The 20,309-nt window shown below is 40.0% G+C and overlaps 1 protein-coding gene across 3 annotated transcripts in view; it reads left to right on the forward strand.

The window, feature by feature from the left end:
- Positions 1 to 20,309, forward strand: part of LOC122648766 (probable LRR receptor-like serine/threonine-protein kinase At1g06840) — a 101,148-nt gene that overhangs the window by 17,362 nt on the left and 63,477 nt on the right. Inside the window, exons 3-8 of one of the 3 annotated variants that reach the window (XM_043841988.1) lie at positions 814 to 885; positions 1,054 to 1,125; positions 2,419 to 2,562; positions 2,669 to 2,740; positions 2,861 to 2,950; positions 19,774 to 19,848. The exons of 1 other annotated variant lie outside the window; for it this stretch is intronic. In XM_043841988.1, the coding sequence (XP_043697923.1) occupies positions 814 to 885; positions 1,054 to 1,125; positions 2,419 to 2,562; positions 2,669 to 2,740; positions 2,861 to 2,950; positions 19,774 to 19,848 (525 nt within the window). The remainder of the gene's footprint in view (positions 1 to 813; positions 886 to 1,053; positions 1,126 to 2,418; positions 2,563 to 2,668; positions 2,741 to 2,860; positions 2,951 to 19,773; positions 19,849 to 20,309) is intronic. One more of the 3 variants, XM_043841989.1, reaches the window with a different exon arrangement.

Below are 20,309 nucleotides of genomic sequence, written 5' to 3' on the forward strand. Positions count from 1 at the left end.
GCCCTAAACAATTTAGATATGGTGATAAGTTTCCATTACTAAATGAGCAATGAATTGCTACTGATAATGCATGGGGAACAAATACATTTTTTCTTCTTCTAAGGAGTACATGCTTTCAACTGGCTCTCTGGATGAGAAGGTGCAACAAAGTTGAATTCCAATCTTGTGGGTTGTGATACTTGGTAAACTTGTTATCACAGTTTTAGATGTGTGGTAGGCAGGGTACAAGGATTAGCTCTAACCTAAACAGTAAATAGTCATGGAAACCTAATTCTGTTTTCAAGTTGAATTCCAAACTAGTGTCTAACATGTTATTTATGGCTGCATGTAGGGCACTGCTTAGAGTACTTGACATGTTTTGGGCCTAATTGTTAGAATTGCAAATTTGGGCAAAGAGCAATTACATTCTGTTTTTTATCTCAAATTTTGAACTTTCCAAGTCAGGAATCTGTTAAATGTATGTCCAATTACTTTTATCTCAATTTTCAAAAAATCTTTGAAATAAAAGAGACTTTCTGAGGTGGATGGGAAACGTACTCTATTTGTTTACCGAGAAAGTAGACTGAGCTTTCTGGCATTCATATCTTTCTGATTCAATCTTGAAATTTTCCATGATAGTGTGGCATGAATGCCAGGATTACTTCAAAAAATTTGAATGGAATTTTGCTCCTTTGAAGGATGGATGACTAATATTTTGTACTGTAACATCTCTTTCCATTAGACCGTGTTCGAACTGAAAAATATTGCTTGTCTCTCATTTTCTATGATGATGTTTCAACTTCGTTCTGATTTATTTGTTTATTTGTTTTGCAGGCAACTGTTAAATATGAATCTTTCTGGAACCTTATCACCTGAGCTTGGTCAATTATCATACATGGAAATTTTGTGAGTTGGAACACATCTTAACTTTAATCTGGAAAATAACTATTTTCAACTTTGACTTTGTGGATGTTTATTTTGCACATGGTTGTCACTCTGCATACATTGTTTATTGTGAAACTGTTGCTTTTCTTATTGGACTCATCAGTTTCTATTTCTTTTTGGTTTTGGAAGAGATTTTATGTGGAACCAAATAGGTGGGAGCATACCAAAGGAGATTGGCAATATCAAATCATTGAAACTCCTGTAGGTTAAACTAGTTCTCTTTTTTATGTGGTTCACTTTCTCATATGTTACTACAGTTTGGATTTTAGATGCATGCACTGTCCTTCAGAACATGCATTTATGCATGTACATCTAATTTTTTAATCTATCCATGGAGCTTTCTAGAGCTGAAGGTAAGTCCAGCTGAGAGAACTTTGGCCAGATTGTTTCACTTAAGTGTGGCACCCATATTGGGCTGATCCTGGCCCAAAGATCAATATAGATTAGGTTGATTCAGGCAAGAAGTCCATGAGGCCCATTGATTGAAGTCACAGCCACAAAAATTCAGTGTACTTCAGCAAATATGAATAATATCCTCTCTTATAAAATATCAGAATACACATTTGATTTCACATTTTGCATCCATCAAAGCTTGTCACATAGAAAATATGGGAGGGTCCATGTGATGGAAGACATAACACCCATCACTCTGGTCAAGTCCAGCCTAAAAAAAGTTGGGAAAGTGGTAACAGAATTTATAGAAATGCCACTAGATTCCATTACGGTGAAATGGCATTCATGTAATCTTATGAAATGTTAAACTCTCTTTTTCAATCATTCACATGCTTGTTTCAGGCTTAGATTTAACAACTTGAGATGGTTGTGGGGTCCTCTCACATGAGTACACCGCCAAGGATTTAATGACGTATTCTGATCTGAATTGGTTGGCCGATCCAGCCTGATACTAGCCAATCCTTAAGGGAAGATCAGTGATCTTGGTTAATATCAGCTGGATGTGTTGCCTCGTGACTAAATCATGTCACTTAGTTGTTACATTTAGTTTTTACGGAGATTTTCTCTATTTATTTGTTATGGGTTGAGGTTTCCTGGTCGGAACACAATATCTGCCACATGGCGGATTGAATGGGCTGAAAGTTTGTGGACAGGTATACCCCATTGTCCCATTCTCACATAGTCACATGTCAAGTTTCAGTCTAAACATAGTTTCCCAAGTTGCAAAACAAAGCATTGAAAAATCTGGGACTATCAAAAGGGTACATGGATAATTTCCTAATATCCAATGGTCAGAATTGCCACATCACCATTCCATGTGGCACAAATTGGTGTGCAAACCAAGGATCCTTCCACAATTTTTTATTATATGTTAACTGCTTAATGTTAAGACATAGTCCCACAAGGATATTAACTTATTGCTTTGATTTTCTTTTTGAGACCTTGCACAGTTACACATGCAGTTGGGAATAAAAAGTAAAAAAGAAAATGAAATTCCTGTGCTTGATTTATCACGTGTAATTTGTTATTGTGTATTTGCAGGCTTTTGAGTGGAAACCAATTGATGGGGCCTCTGCCTGAAGAGCTTGGTTATCTTCCTCAATTGCGGATGCTACAAATAGACCAGAACCAAATATCAGGACCATTGCCAAAATCTTTTGCATACTTGAACAAAATACAGCACTTGTCAGTGGATTTCTGTTGTAACTTTACTATTAAGTAACCTTTTAATTACAACTAATCTCTTTCATTTTTTTCCCCATCATTATGACTTTCTGTTTGTCTCATGCAGCCACATGAACAATAATTCAATCAGTGGACAAATCCCCCCTGAGCTTTCTGAATTGCGAAATCTCCTTCACCTGTAAATCAACAATTCTCCTATTGTTACTAATGGTTCATTTCAAGTCCTTCATTCCTTTTTTATTGTTAAGATTGGATCTTATGGTGTTAATTCACTTGCTAGTAACTGAATCTTGTGCAGCCTTCTTGATAACAACAACTTATCGGGATATCTTCCACCAGAATTCTCTGAACTGCCAAACTTGCGTATCCTGTATGATCCCTATTTTCTGTAATTTATGTGAACCTGAACCTCACTTTATTTCCTTGTACATATTGGACCTTTTTTTATTATTTTCTTTTGCTTGCTTATTTGGACAACTGTTGAATGTTTTGCTCCTTTCCACCAATCTGCTCATCATACTGAACTGACAGCAAATTGCCAGCATTGAGAAATGTCGTAAATCTTGGATGAATACTTGTGGAAAGATATTTCGGAATTTATTTTTCAATATTTGTCCAAATACTGGGATTTCACCTTGTTAGAATAACATATAAGGGTAATCTGGGAATACTTATGTAATTTGTATGGAAATTAGTATTATGTATGGTGGTATTCGTGTACTTTCTAGTCTTTTATATGACAGTAATATAAAAGGGGGAGAGGCAGTCGTGGACTGCCCTGACCTCTCTTTTTCCCATCTTTGTGCTGTTTTCTCCATCTCACCTCTTTTCTTCTTCTTCTTCCACACTGCTGCTACTGCTCACCTTCTTAAAACTTGGTTCTGTTCTACACAACAAAACTGAACTTGGTACCAGAACCACCCAGTTTTCTCAGCTGTTTTTGAGGGTTAGTGATCTCCCCAAATTCGCACACTCCCGGGTAATGAGCTTCATCAAATAACCTGGACTCTGGTTGCCTAGAGTATGTAAGGAACAGCATTCTATAACCATGGAAGGAAAGAATGTGAAGGTTTGTGCGACCATTTGAAGATTACCAGACTAAACCAAGACTGTCCCTGTGTGTACAGTGCAGTCCACTTGCGTAGCAGCTGTAGAGATAAGCTCTTAGCTACAGAAGATATTGCCCATGGTAGTGGAACCTACACGATTTTGGTCGCCCAAAGGTCATTGATTTCTGCTCTAAGGCTTTCTAGAAGAGGCCACCAGTGTGAGTGTTGTGACCTCAAAACTGAGAAATGATCTACCGTCCCTCATTAGTTGCAGAGCTTCTTTCCATGGATTGTGGATGTGCTTTGGGTGGCAGTCCAAGAGCATTCAGGTCGCTCTGGAGGATTCTTTGAGTTCCTAAACCTCAGCTTGAATGGGTATTCTATCCGCTGGGGCTTAAACAGTGAAAATCTCTTCTACCGCTCATAGGGAGCGGGTTGGAATTGTTGAGAATAATCCCAGTTGGGGGCCTCTCCACCTGATAGTTAAGCTTTTGGGTTGGACCCTCCAATATGGTATCAGAGCACCAGGCCCATCATTAATGATATTAATGTAGTCCTAGAATAGGAATTAATCCCACTAGGAACCAAGTAGAAACAAGCTTAGGGTAAGCCTGCTGTTTAATCTGCAGGTTTAGAGGGTCATTATGGGCTAAAAATATCTGGATTTGAACAAGTTTTAATTTCCTGCAGAAATTAGGGTTAGGTTTCGGGTTTTGTAAATAAGGTAAACAACTAAAATTATGGTTTAAAGTACGATTTAGGGGCAGGGGTTAAGGTCGACTGTTAGAGGGGCTAGGGGGAAGATTCGGTTGCAATATGGAAGGTTTCTGATGGCTGAATGTGTCCCAGCAGAAAATTAGGGTTTTTAGGGTTCAATGGAGAAGAGGGATCTTAGGGTTTGGCTGGACAGAATGGGCAGCAGCTAGGGTCGAGTGGAGATGGTGATGAGGGGAAGTTATGGTCCAAATCTGATCAGATTCCAATGGAGGAGCAGATCTGAATCAGAGTTTAGAGTCTTATAGGGTTTATGAAAATAGGACAGAAGAGAAAAGGAATTGATTGGGGAAGGGAAGAAAGGATAAACAGAAAATAATAAATTCAAACTCACTCTCGAATCCTCTAACAACAGTTTGAATGGTTGAAGGATGAAGCCACCTTCGAAGAAAGATCCTCCCAGCCGTCCCGGTGTAAAGAGTCGTAGGATTCCACCCACCCTTCCACCTTGATAGAACCACAAGGATGCATAAAATCTTGAGAGCAAGGAGCAGCAGCAGTAACCAGCCACGAAATCAGTGTTTTAATTCAAATCTATTGTGGGGGAGCCTCCCACGATATTCTTTATTTAAATAAAAGGCCTACAGCCAAAACCTAATACAAATCTAATACCTCTCACTTAAAATCGTGGAAGGAGAGAATATATCTAACTTAAATTAAATTTAAACTATAAATTGTCCTAACTACCCTTACTTGACTTAAATTAAAAGACTATAACTTAAAACTACTAATTAAAGGAAGATTCCTTATTAGCCAATAGGATAAAAGAACCTATTAACCAATAGGAGCTCTTCACTTAAATTAGACCCATTAAACCCATTGAACCAATTGGATGCAACCAATTTCTAAGCCGGTTCAATCTAAAAAACAGAAAAATAACTAAGTATGGAAAAATAGAAATCCTAGCCTACGGCTCCCTATTTAAACCCTAAGTTCAGGGTTTCTTCTTCTTCTTCTTCTTCCTTCTTGGGGTTGCATCAACTCTCCTCGTCTTGAAAACATTCATCCCCGATGAATGGCTGGAGATCACAGAATGGTCTTCCAAATCAAGGTTGAGTTGCTTGAGTTCATCTTCAGCGGATGGTGCAATTTTGTATGCGGACAGCAGCTCTTTGGAGGATGAAGAAGATTGCAAATCTGGCTGGACAGCAGCATCTTGACGTATTACATGAACACCTTGTAAATTATCATCATCCAAGTAGTTGGTCACATCATATCCTTCATCAGCAGGGAGTGGATGAATATGATTTACACCTTGTTCTTCATCTTCACCTTGAACGTCTTCCTTTTCAGCCACATTGATAGGCTTCTTCTTGTGTGGGCAGTCCCTAGCAAGGTGTCCTTTATCTTGACAGTAGTAGCAAGTGAAAGGATCATTTCGACCCATAGGAGCCTTGCCCTTCTCATCCACACGTGGGGAAACAACAGGGCGAGAGGTGTTGCTTGCAGAGAAACCTTGTTTGAAGGTGCCATTGTTGATGTAGGCCGGTTTGGAAGTAGAACCCGGCTGTTTACATGAAGCTAATAACTCCTCTGCCTTCAAGGCCTTCTCAAAACAATCGCGAACATCTACCACGTCAACCACTCCAATTGTTCTGTTGATCTCACTTGATAGACCCAATCTGAACCTGGAAAGCATTTGGATGCCTTCCTCCCTAATGCCAGTGCGGGAAGAAAGGGCATTGAATTGCCTCATGTACTCAGTTACAGTCATGGCTCCTTGGCGGAGGGAGTTGAATTTATCCTGCATCTGAGACCTGAAGTGCCTTGGTAAATATTGCTTGCTCAGGTCATATTTCATGTATTCCCAAGTGCGGGGTGCAATACCATTGAAGCCCATCTCTCTTTCAGCAGTTCTCCACCACTCATGTGCAGCTCCGACATGCTTAGCACGGATTAACCTCATCTTCCCTTCTTCAGATAGATCATACCAATCGAAGTAGTCTTCTATTGCAGCAAGCCAATCATAAAACACTTGAGGCTCAGAATTACCATCGAATTCTTTCAGCTCAAGCTTCACCTTTTGGTGGCCTGTATGTCGTCGATTAGTACATTGGTCTCTAGTGCAGTAGGACCTCATATACTCTTCAAAAGTGGGCTGCCGACCTCTGTCTCTGTCCCGGTCTTCTCTATCTCTGTCTCTGTAGCCTCGGTGGTGATCTCTGTGTTCCCGAGAAGGCTCACGGGCATATCTAGGTCCGTCCCGATGATCTCTATAGTAGTCTCTATCATCCCTGTCATCTCGGTCAGTCCTAAATCTGTCCCTGTGACCTATATGTCCATCTCTATAACCCCTGTAGTCATCTCTAGGGCTCCCATCTCTGTCAGGCAGCCTCTGTATCACAGAATGGGGTTGGTACCTGTCCTCTTCTATGGGCAAGTTGCTGTCCCTATCAGGAGGGATTCTCTGTCCTTCCAAGTGTTGCAATCTAGTCATGATTGCATCATTTGTAGCCTTCTGATCTGCTGTAAACTTGCGGAACATCTCTAACATGGCTGCCATAGGGTTGGCTGGTTGTGGCAGCACCGGGTTGCCATGTTCGTCCATGGCTCTGATACCAAAATAATGTAGGGAATTAATCCCACTAGGAACCAAGTAGAACCAAGCTTAGGGTAAGCCTGCTGTTTAGGGCTGATTAGGGGCTGTTTTAGGGCAAAAGTAGGGTTTAGGATGGGAATTTGGGAATGGGGTTTATAGGGTTTTAATCTACAGGTTTAGAGGGTCATTATGGTATAAAAATATCTGGATTTGAACAAGTTTTAATTTCCTGCAGAAATTAGGGTTAGGTTTCGGGTTTTGTAAATAAGGTAAACAACTAAAATTATGGTTTAAAGTAGGATTTAGGGGCAGGGGTTAAGGTCGACTGTTAGAGGGGCTAGGGGGAAGATTCGGTTGCAATATGGAAGGTTTCTGATGGCTGAATGTGTCCCAGCAGAAAATTAGGGTTTTTAGGGTTCAATGGAGAAGAGGGATCTTAGGGTTTGGCTGGACAGAATGGGCAGCAGCTAGGGTCGAGTGGAGATGGTGATGAGGGGAAGTTATGGTCCAAATCTGATCAGATTCCAATGGAGGATCAGATCTGAATCAGAGTTTAGAGTCTTATAGGGTTTATGAAAATAGGACAGAAGAGAAAAGGAATTGATTGGGGAAGGGAAGAAAGGATAAACAGAAAATAATAAATTCAAACTCACTCTCGAATCCTCTAACAACAGTTTGAATGGTTGAAGGATGAAGCCACTTTCGAAGAAAGATCCTCCCAGCCGTCCTGGTGTAAAGAGTCACAGGATTCCACCCACCCTTCCACCTTGATAGAACCACAAAAATGCATAAACTCTTGAGAGCAAGGAGCAGCAGCAGTAACCAGCCACAAAATCAGTGTTTTAATTCAAATCTATTGTGGGGGAGCCTCCCACGATATTCTTTATTTAAATAAAAGGCCTACGGCCAAAACCTAATACAAATCTAATACCTCTCACTTAAAATCGTGGAAGGAGAGAATATATCTAACTTAAATTAAATTTAAACTGTAAATTGTCCTAACTACCCCTACTTGACTTAAATTAAAAGACTATAACTTAAAACTACTAATTAAAGGAAGATTCCTTATTAGCCAATAGGATAAAAGAACCTATTAACCAATAGGACCTCTTCACTTAAATTAGACCCATTAAACCCATTGAACCAATTGGATGCAACCAATTTCTAAGCCCGTTCAATCTAAAAAACAGAAAAATAACTAAGTATGGAAAACTAGAAATCCTAGCCTACGGCTCCCTATTTAAACCCTAAGTTCAGGGTTTCTTCTTCTTCTTCTTCCTTCTTGGGGCTGCATCAGATATGTTTGTGTACGGACATCCAAAAAAGGGGCCCACACATGCCATGTGCACTGCCACCCAAAAGAGGGGCATCACATAACAGGGAGTGTTGGAATAATTCCATAGCGACTAACTCTGGGACCTTGGATGTCTTCATAGTTCATATATCAGTTGGGCCTTTCCACTTGATAGTTTAAGCTTTTGGGTTGGACCAATTTTTGAACTTGTTCGAACCAGCAGGTGTAAAGTCAACCAAGCCTAAAGGTTGGCCTTACCTGGGAAGAATGGACTCTCCACAAGTTTGGGTACCCAAACAAACCAAGTTTCTGGAAATTATCAAGTTCATAGCAAATGTAGAATGTCAGCGGATCAGTGGATTCTATGTCTGGAGAGCCGGCAATGCCAGTCCAGCCATGTTTTCAATGGACCAAATGAATCCCCAAATTTCCGTAGTCAAGTTGGATGATATCAACTATATGTATTGGTCCCACTAGGTCAAGCTATCCATGTGGAGCCGAGGAATCTACAATATATCGCGGGCACAGCCAAAGCTCCAAATCTTAATGATCCCACATACCCATAGTAGGAGACTGAGAACTGGATGGTGATGACATGGTTGATTTTATCCATGAAACCTGAAATTGGTTGGCTCCTGATGAGGAAGTTGACAAAACAGGAAATTTAGAATAGCCTGACTATGCACTTTAATCACGTTGGCAACTCTGCCAAGGTCTATCATCTCCACCAACAAATCATGGCTACTAAACAAGGGGACATGACGATTTCCAAGTGCTACAACACCATTGTTTGCTTTTGGGAGAAGTATGACCGCTACCAGGATATGCACCTCTCCAACCGAGGATGAAGCCAAGATGTATTGAATTCTATAGAAAGATCATGTCTCATTTCTTCTTGGTGGATTGAACCCAGAGTACGAACCTATCCATGTCAAATTCTAGGTAAATCACCCTTCCATCCTCGGATAAAGTTTGTGGATATCTTCAGATTGATAAAACCCGATGGCATGCTATGGATCTGGTGTCCCTGTTTGAGAAGTCAACTATGGTCTTATTGTCTCATCATGGCGGTCGTATGGGAGGCTGTGGGCGTGGCATTGGACGTGGTGATAGTAATGGTGATGATAAGGATCGTCTCCAATGTGACCACTTTGGCAAGCCAAGGCACATCAAGGAATCTTTCTGGGGGCTTCATAGTCGTCCCTCCCTGACAGAGATGACTAGTGGATCACAAAGTAGAAGATCTGGGGAACCCAGGGCTTATTCTGTGGTTTGTGGTTAGGAACCCATCCACTTATGGTTTCCGTCCTGATGGTGATACTCCTATATTGTAGGCTTTTAGCAAGATGGGCAATACTAGTTTGGCCACTGCCTCTACCACATCTGCTTTTGCTCAGTCAGGTACTTTGGTGTCTGCCTTACATGTCTCCACATCTGCTTCATCCACTTATTGGATTATAGACTCAGGTGCCACCAACCATATGATATGACGGATATGTGTACTCCTCTTAATTCTTACACTGTTTGTTCCGGTCGAGACAAAGTTCGGTGGCACCAGTTCATCTATACCGGGAAAGGCCAATGTTCATGCCTTCCCTTCTATCTCTCTCGATTTAGTTTTGCATATACCCAATTTTACTACTAACCTTTTATCTGTCAGTCATCTTACCAAATCCTTAAGTGTAGCATCGCTTTTTTTTCTTATTCATTGCCTCTTTCTGGATCTGGTGACGAAGAGGACCATTGGAGGTGGGCATGAGGAGAAAGGTCTTTTCCTGCTCGAGTCAACATAATCTGGTCAGCATGCAGTGTAGTCTCTTGGTGGTGCTGGTGTACTGGTGCTAGGGGTTCTATTGAGAGTGTTATGTTATGACATCTATGCCTGGGACATCCTTCTCTTTTTGTTTTGAGAAAACCTGTTCCTCATCTTTTCTTTTCTTCTTCTTCCTTTTATATTTTTTATTTTTTTTATTTTTTTATTTTTGAACTTTTAATAGACCTACTGCATATGTGTTACAATGTGAACCGTTTCAGTTGGCTAAACATTATAAATCTACCTATCCATATCATGGCAATTGAACTACTTCTTTTCTGCTTATTCATTCTGATGTTTGGGGGCCTACCCATGCCTGTTCTTTGTTATATTTGTTTTTTTTTTGGCATACTTGGGTCATGTATCTCATGAAACAGATGAGTGATGTATCATGTATCATGTATGTTCCAATTATACTACTTTCTACCAAATGGTGTGCATTTAATTTGCTTCCTAATCAAAATTGTTAGGGCTGAAAAGGGAGTTGAATATGTGTTTGGTCTTCAAAAAATTATTGTTTTGATGAGCAAGGCATAGTGCATCAACTTCTTTTGTTGACACACCTCAACAAAATGGAGTTGTTGAGCGGAAAAATCACCACTTGTTGGAGATTGTCCGCAGTTTAGTGTTTGGTATACATGTTCCAAAGGTGTTTTGGTCTAAAGCTTTGCTTACTTATAATTTTCTTATTAATTGTATGCTATCCAATATCCTTGCATTCAAACCCCCTTGGATGTTCTTTCACCCACCACATCTCATTTTCTTCTTCCACCCAAAATTTGTGGATGAGTGTGTTATGATCATGTTCAAAGATTTGAGCATACCAAACTTGACCCCAAAGCTCTCAAATATATATTCTTGTGGTACTCACCAGTTGAGAAGGGGGTACAAATGTTATCATCCCCCATCTCGAGTTTCTTTAGAGGTTACCTTTTTTGAATCCTTTTTTTTCTTCTGCTCTCAGCGACACCTTTTCAGGGGAGAGGGGAGGGGGAGTAGTAGAGATGTATGTGAAGAAGTGAATCATTCCGTTCCTTTACCTGTGCCACCGTCCTATTTTGGTATATGCGATCCCAAGGATGTCCAGGAATCAGAAGCACAGGGAGAAAAAGGGGTGGAAATGTGGAATTAGGAAAAGAGGGAGAACTGGAGTGAAAGGACTGGCAACGAGAAGGAACTACTGTTTTGTAGTCGAAAATAGAAAAAGCACTGCTATAACAATCTTCTTTAGATCCTCGTCCTTTGAGTACAGGTAATATTCCATCATCATCCTGATGCAGCACCAAGTAAGAAGAAGAAGAAGATGAAGAAGAAGAAGTCCTGACATTAGGGCTTAGTTAGGGAGCCATAGCGTAGGTTTACATTCTAGTATTTCCTTTTCATATTTAGTTTATTTTCTGTTATTTAAATTGAACCAGTTTATATTGGTTGCATCCAATTGGTTCAATTTGGGTCAATTTAAGTTATTTAGCTAAGTGTTTTTTTAACTTAAGTTAGTAGGGGCAGTTAGGACATTTTACAGTTTTAATTACTAACTTTTGAATTATACTCCTTCCCTTCCACGATTTATCAAGGGAGAGGTTATTTTGTACTAGGATTTGGCCATTGGCCCTTTTTTATAAAATTAGAAATTGTGGGAGGCTCCCCCACAGTTTATTTGAATTAAAAAAATCGAGCTTTGCTTGTTGGCTGCCATTGTTGCTTCTCCTTGCTCCTTTGTGAGTGTGTATCCTTGTGGATCTCAAGGTTGAAAGGGATTGGTGGAATCCAACTGACTCCTTACGCCGTGACGGCTGGGAGGATCTTCTTCAGCTGGAAGGTGGTTCTATCCTTCTATCACATAGTTGCTGCCTCCATTGAAGATCTCCTTCAACAAGTAAGTTCTTTGATTAATTTTCAGTCATCCCTTTCTTCTCCCAGTCCTCTACAGTCTACCCATCATTCCCCTTTTTAATTTTATTTGAATCCCATCAAAACCCTAAGTCTCCATTAATTCCCATCGACCTCCATAAACCCTAGTGATGCAGCTCCAAGTAGGAAGAAGAAGAAGAAGAAGAAGTCCTGAACTCAGGGCTTGATTAGGGAGCCGTACAGTAGGTTTATTTGCTAGTATTCTCCATACTTAGCTTTATTTTTCTGTTTTTAGATTGAACCGGTTTAGAATTGGTTGTATCCAATTGGTTCAAGTGGTCCAATTTAAGTTAATTAGTAAATTAACTCTTAAGTTAGTAGGGATATCTTAGTGAATTTACTGTTTTTAATTAGTTAAGTTAGATTTAAGCCTCTCCCTTCCATGATTTTGTGAAGGAGAAGACTTTAATTTGTTGTAGGACTTGGCATTAGCCATATTATAAATACAATAAATCATGGAGGTTCCCCCACATTGAATTTTGATTAAAATAAAGACTGTTTGTTGCTGCCGATTGCTGCTCCTGCTCCTTTGTGAGTGTATATCCTTGTGGATCTCAAGATGGATAGGGTGGGTGGACTCCTGCGACTCCTTGCATCGAGAAGATCGGGAGGTTTCTTCAAATTTCAAGTTGCTGTCGGTGGATTCCTGCTGTAAGTTTGAATGATTAAATTTTGTTTTCCATTCATCCTCCCTCCCAATCGATTCTCCCTTTTATTTTTATTTGATTTTCCCCATAAACCCTAGTTTCCCCTACCACCATTAACACCCTAAAACCCTAAAATAGTCTAAATTCCCCACAGCCTGATTCCACCATTAGAACCAGCCCATATTTGGATCGAACCTTCCCCTCTCTGTTTAGTAAACTCGATCCCAAGCCCAGCCCTCACAACCCACTTGAAACCCTAATTTTAGTAGTTTTTCCTAATTTTTAAAACCCGAAACCCTAACCCTAATTCTGCAAGAATTTTAAACTCATCCAAATCCCAATATTTTTATATCAAAATAATCCCCTAGACCTGCTGATCATTACCATATATTACATTCATCCCTAACCTTAGCCTAAACCCCAAATTTGCCCTAAACAGCCCCAAACTACCCAATCAAACCAGCAACCCTTTCTTAATCCTATTGCTTGGCCTCTAGTGGGATTTTGTCTCCTATCTAGAGCTACATTAACTTGGTATCAGAGCCATGGATGAACATGGCAATCCGGTGCACACCACAGTGCTGCCACACCCACCCAACCCCATGGCAGCAATGTTAGAGATGTTCAGAAAATTTACTGCTGACCAAAAGGCTACAACTGACGCAATCATGACTAGATTGCAACACTTGGAAGGACAAAGAATCCCTCCCGATAGGGACAACAACCTGCTCATAGAAGAAGACAGGTACCAACTCCATTCAGTGGTACAGAGGCTGCCTGACAGAGATGGGAGCCCTAGAGATGACTACAGGGGTTATAGAGATGGACACATAGGTCACAGGGACAGATTCAGACCTGACCGAGATGACAGGGATGGTAGAGATCATTACAGAGATCGTCGGGACAGACGTCACAGACCTAGAGATGCCCGTGAGCCTTCTCGGGAACACAGAGATCACCACCGAGGCTACAGAGACAGAGATAGAGAAGATCGAGACAGAGACAGAGGTCACCAGCCTACTTTTGAGGAGTATATGAGGTCCTACTTCATTGGAGACCAGGGCCCTAATCGGCGCTACACCGACAACCAGAAGGTGAAGCTTGAGCTGAAAGAATTCAATGGTCACCCTGACTCCCAGGTATTTTATGACTGGTTTGCTGCAGTAGAAGATTATTTCGACTGGTATGACCTGTATGAAGAGAGGAAAATGAAGTTAGTCCGTGCTAAACTTGTCGGACCAGCACGTGAGTGGTGGAGAACCACTGAAAGAGAGATAAACTTTAATGGTATTGCACCCCGCACTTGGGAAGACATGAAATACAACCTGAGTAAGCAATACTTGCCAAGGCACTTCAGGTCTCAGCTACAAGATCAATTCAACTCCCTCCGCCAAGGAACCATGACTGTAACTGAGTACATGAGGCAATTCGATGCTCTTTCTTCTCACACTGGCATTAGGGAGGAGGGCATCCAAATGCTTTCCCGGTTCAGGTTGGGTTTGTCAAGTGAGATCAACAGGGCAATTGGGGTGGTTGACGTTGCAGACATTCGAGATTGCTTTGAGAAGGCCTTGAAAGCAGAGGACCTTTTAGCTTCAAGTAAACAGCCGGGTTCTACTTCCAAGCCGACCTACATCAACACTAGCACCTCAAAACAAGGTTCCTCTATAGGCAGCACCTCTCGCCCTGCTGTTCCCCCACGTGTGGATGATAAGGGCAAAGCTCCTATGGGCCGCAACGACCCTTTCACTTGTTATTACTGTCAAGACAAGGGGCATATTGCTAGGGACTGCCCACACAAGAAGAAGCCTATCAACATGGCTGAAAAGGAAGAAGTTCAAGGTGAAGATGAAGACCAGGGTGCACATCATATTCATGCATTCCCTCCTGATAATGAATATGATGTGGCTAATTACTTTGATGATGATGATGTACGAGGTGTTCATGTGATCCTTCAAGAGGCTGCTGCCCAGCCAGAGTTCCAACATTCTTCATCCGTCAAAGAGCTGCTGTCTGCATACAAGCTTGAACCATCTGTTGAAGATGAACTCAAGAACCTTGATCCTGACTTGGAAGATCATTATATGATCTCCAGCCATTCATCAGAGATGAATGCTTTCAAGACGGGGAGAGTTGATGCAGCTCCAAGTAGGAAGAAGAAGAAGAAGAAGAAGTCCTGAACTTAGGGCTTGATTAAGGAGCCGTAGAGTAGGTTTATTTGCTAGTATTCTCCATACTTAGCTTTATTTTTCTGTTTTTAGATTGAACCGGTTTAGAATTGGTTGTATCCAATTGGTTCAAGTGGTCCATTTTAAGTTAATTAGTTAATTAGCTCTTAACTTAAGTTAGTAGGGGTATCTTAGTGAATTTATTGTTTTTAATTAGTTAAGTTAGATTTAAGCCTCTCCCTTCCACGATTTTGTGAAGGAGAAGACTTTAATTTGTAGTAGGACTTGGCATTAGCCATATTATAAATATAATAAATCGTGGAGGCTCCCCCACATTGAATTTTGATTAAAAGAAAGACAGTTTGCTGCTGCTGTTGCTCCTGCTCCTTTGTGAGTGCCGGTGGATTCTTGCTGTAAGTTTGAATGATTAAATTCTGTTTTCCATTCATCCTCCCTCCCAATCGATTCCCCCTTTTATTTTTATTTGATTTTCCCCATAAACCCTAGTTTCCCCTACCACCATTAACACCCTAAAACCCTAAAATAGTCTAAATTCCCCACAGCCTGATTCCACCATTAGAACCAGCCCATATTTGGATCGAACCTTCCCCTCCCTGTTTAGTAAACTCGATCCCAAGCCCAGCCCTCACAGCCCACTTGAAACCCTAGTTTTAGTAGTTTTTCCTAATTTCTAAAACCCGAAACCCTAACCCTAATTCTGCAGGAATTTTAAACTCATCCAAATCCCAATATTTTTATATCAAAATAATCCCCCAGACCTGCTGATCATTACCATATATTACATTCATCCCTAACCCTAGCCTAAACCCTAAATTTGCCCTAAACAACCCCAAACTGCCCAATCAAACCAGCAGCCCTTTCTTAATCCTATTGCTTGGCCTCTAGTGGGATTTTGTCTCCTATCTAGAGCTACATTACCTAGTGTTCTAAATTCTGTCCAGCCATATCCTATCATCCAAATCCCCTCAAACTTCAGACATAGCATCACTACAACCCCTCCACTCAACCTAGCCTGCTGCCCCATCTTCAATAGCTAAACCCTAATTCCCCTTCATCTTCACTAAAACCCTAAATAGTCAAAAATCTGTTCAGACCTAATTAGCCATCCAATTCTGCCCAAATTACTATCGAGTCTCCCCCTTACTGTTTAGAGCACTCGATCCCAAGCCCAGTCCCTAAACACCACTTTAAACCCTAAATTCCATTTTCCTAAAACCCAAAACCTAAACCCTAACCCTAGAATTTCAGATTTTTAATTTTTTTGTTTAAACCTATTTAAAACCTATACCATTAACTTCCTTCAGACCTGCCCATCATTATCATATATCACATTCACTCATTCCCCTTACCTAACCCTAATATTGAGTCAAATTAGTCTACTTTGCCCCAATCGGCTGGTCAATTTCAGAACCATTGTACACCTGGCCTCTAGTAGGACTGCCTCCTATTTAGAGCTACATTACATCCCCTCCTTCATATTCTTCTCTTGACTTTGATATTCCCATTGTTGTCTGCAGAGGAAAAAGTGCTTGCTCTAATTATCTCATTGCCGAGTTTGTTTTCTATTATTCTCTCTCTTCCACTAGTCTAGCATATTCTGTTGCTCTGTCAGCTTTTCCAATTCCCAGAAATGTCTCAGAGGCTATGGTAAATCTTAAGTGGAAGGAAGCTATATGTGAGAAAATGAGGATAGAGAGTGGAATGGTACATGGGAATTGGTGGACCTTCCAGAGGGTCAGAATCCAGTGGGAGGCAAATGGGTATTTATAGTAAATTATAAGTTAGATGGCTTAGTTTATAAGGCCAGACTAGTGATGAAGGGGTACGGTCTGATATATGGGGCTGATTACCAAGAAACCTTTACTTTTGTAGCCAAGTTGAATTCTACAAGAGTTCTCCATGTGCTTGGCTGTTAATTAGGAATAACTCAATATCAATTTTTGACATGAAAAATGCCCTTTTGCACGGTAATCTGGAAGAGGAAGTGTACATGCAAAAACCTCTAGGATTCAAATTTCCTAAAGCTGAAGACAAGATATGTCGTCTGAATAAGGTACTACATGGCTTGAAATAATCACCAAGAGCTTGGTTCAATCGGTTCAGATTCAGACAAGCCATGGTAAAAAAGGTATAGATCTAAGCTAGGCAACAAAAAGGGCAACTGGTAAGCTGACAGCTCTTATTGTATAAGTTGATGATATGGAGATAACTGGCGAGGTGGAAGTGAGAAAACTGAAGAAGTATCTAGACCAACAATTCGAGATCAAAGACCTGGGTACCTCGTAAGGAATTGAGGTATCAAGGTCAGCCAAGGGTATCTATATTTGTCAGAGGAAGTATGTTCTGAATCTGCTAAGTGAAACGGGGATGTTAGGCTGCAAGCCTATAGATTCACCCATTGATCAATACCACAAACTAGGTGAGGAAAATGAACAGCTGATTAGTGATAGTGTGATACTTGGAGATACCAGAGGCTTGTTGGCAAGCTGATTTATCTCTCTCTCTCACACGTCCAAATATCACATGTTGTCAATGCAGTCAGCCAGTTCATGCTTGCTCCTAGAACTGGTCACATGGAAGCTCTTTACCGAATTATCAGATGTCTAAAGTCTGGCCCAAGGGAAGGTTTATTGTTCAAGAAAAACAATCACCTGAGAATTGAGACATATATTGATGTTGAGTGGACTGGATCAGTCACAGACCAGAGATCAACTTCAGGATATTGCACCTTTGTTGGTGGGAATCTGGTAACCTGGAGGAGCAAGAAATAATCTGTAGTGGTCAAATTGAAAGCAAAGGCAGAGTTTAGAGCTATGCCTCATGGGGATTGTGAATTTCCATGGCTGAAAAGTTGGTCCAAGAGTTGGGATTTGAGGTGGAGAGACTATATTGTGACAACAAACCAGCTATCAGTATAGCATACAATCCAGTCCAACATGATTGTACCAAACATATTGAAGTTGAATGGCACTTTATCAAGGAGAAACTTCAATCTAGATGCTTGTGTGTACCATTTGTGAGAACTGGGAACAAGTGACAGGTAACTTGATCAAAGCAATTGTCTCCGCAAGTTTTAATGTTTTGTTAGACACGCTAATCATGTATAATATCTAAGCCCCAGCTTGAGGGGGAGTGCTAGAACAACACATAGGGTATTCTGGGAATGCCTCTGTAATGTTGTATAGAATGGGAATTTAGTATTATGTATTAGGGTATTCCAGTACTTTCCACTCTTTTATATGACAAAATATAATAGGGGGAGGCAGTTAGGAGTTAGGACCATAGTTCAAAATCTTGTTTCGGTAAGGCCATTTCAGTCTGACCGAAATTCTGAAATTTTGGCGAAATTACGCCGAAACAGTTTATATTTTCCATGAGTTTCGCTTGGCCATTTTGGAGGGCAAATGGATGAAATAACTGAAATGACCAGAATGATTGAATTTTGATGAAACAGTGCATTTTTGTGACCGAAATTAGCGAAATTTTGACTGAAATGAGTGAAATTTCGGCAAAACAATGCTGATTCTGGGTTTCGCCTCCTGTTTCATCTCAGACATGTCGAAATTTGAGAAATTTCGGCCAGTTTTTGAGCTATGGTCGGGACTTTCCTAACCTCTTTCCTTCTTCCCATTGTTGTGATGTTTTCTCCATCTCACCTCTTTTCTTCTTCTTCAACACTGCTGCCGCTGTTCACTTTCTCAAAATTTGGTTCTGTTCTAAACAACAGAACTGAACTCACCTTGGGAAATATACTATGTAAGAAATCATGATTAGTTGCATTGCTAGGAATTAAGGGTGTCAAAATCAAACCGAACCTTTTACTGAAACCGAGCCGAGCCGTTTACATCAAAATGTGAAATCGTTTAATAAAAGGTTCGGTTTTGGTTTAAAAAATTGGGACCGTTTAGTTAAACGGTTTAAACCGAAACCAAACCAAACCGTTGGTAAACTGTTTAGGAAACCGTTTAAACCGAAACAAAGACTAGTAATATGTAATGGCAATAATTAACCATTAGTGTTTTCAGACAATAGATTGCTGCTTAATTTGAAAACAATGAAAGTTAAACATGGATTGGTAGAAGTGTATATGTGGAATTTGCAATAAAATAATTGGGTTGGATTCATTCAAATACATTAGTAGAATAGTATTCAATATTTCTATGAATATTTTGGCTTCTCTATGAATTAGAATCATATCCTTTTCAATGTGTCTTGTTGAGTACATCCAGCAAGCTTTAAATTCGGTGTAAAACAGGCAAAACCGTTTAGGAACCAAGTACCTAAAATGTGGCCGAAACCATTTAGGGCCGATAATCTGAAACCGTTTACTAAATGTTTTTGGTTTCAATAACTGAAACCATTTAATAAACAGTTCAGTTCTGGTTTCACCTAAAAAGCCTTGCACGGAACTGAACCAATTACACCGAAATCGAACCGTTTAACACCCTTACTAGGAATTATGGCAATGTTTTTGTTTCCATATTGATTTCTATGCATTAGTTTTGCAGTAAAGGCCATAAAATATTTGTTCATATTGTTTTATCATTTTCTTGTACACAAATAATGTGAATTGTTTGATATTATGATATAAATTAATAACAATTTTGTATTTACATAAAATTTTCTTCATTTATAAATAATCTTGGACATTAGATACCATACAATGAGAGGCACATTAACTTGTTAATTTAATCAATCAAAGCACAAAACTACTTATGGATAGGATATAGAATTTCCTGTATTAAAAAAGAAAACTAGGTACGTTGCTTCATTTTTTGAAGTTTTTTTTTTTTTTTTGGGGGGGGGGGGAACTGGAGGTGCCCAGCCTTTGGCCGACTAATTCCCCCATTTTTGTTTTCATATCTATGAAAAAGGAGATGTGCTGCGGGAGACATTAGGATGTATGTTGACATTTTAAGCTGTGGTTCATTGTAGAAGTATATGATTATTCTTGTGGATAATTTTTTTAAGTTCCCTCTGATATTTGTTTTGCAGTCAACTTGACAATAACCATTTTTATGGGACCATTATTCCAGCTTCTTACGGCAACATGAAAAAACTGTTGAAATTGTAAGTGCATTTTCTAATACCAAGTAATTTTAGTTTTTTCTTTAGTTGAATCATTTAAGATAGGTGGGGCTCTTAAACATGCATGTATTTAACAGAATAAGAATTCAAGAATCTAGCGGTTCAAAAACCTGTTTCACCAACCGATTTTTCATTGACCAAACCAAATTATATGCAACATCTCCTCTAGGTATTTTCCTGTCCCTGAATGTACTATGGAATGGATGAGATTCTTCCTATTTTCCACTGGACCTAGTCATCTCAGCTCTCTGTTCAACTTTGGGTATTGAACTCCTATGGCTTTCAGATCACACATCAGACCAGCACCCATCATTTGTCTTGGAAACTAATGGAGTTCTGTCATCTACACTTACAATTATCTTTAACCCAAGCTTCTGGAAGCATTATATAAATTTAAAACAGGACAAAAAAATGTGCATATACTCTCCTGTGTCAAAGCAAGC

Source organism: Telopea speciosissima, chromosome 1, assembly GCF_018873765.1.
Source record: "Telopea speciosissima isolate NSW1024214 ecotype Mountain lineage chromosome 1, Tspe_v1, whole genome shotgun sequence".
Taxonomy (NCBI): domain Eukaryota; kingdom Viridiplantae; phylum Streptophyta; class Magnoliopsida; order Proteales; family Proteaceae; genus Telopea; species Telopea speciosissima.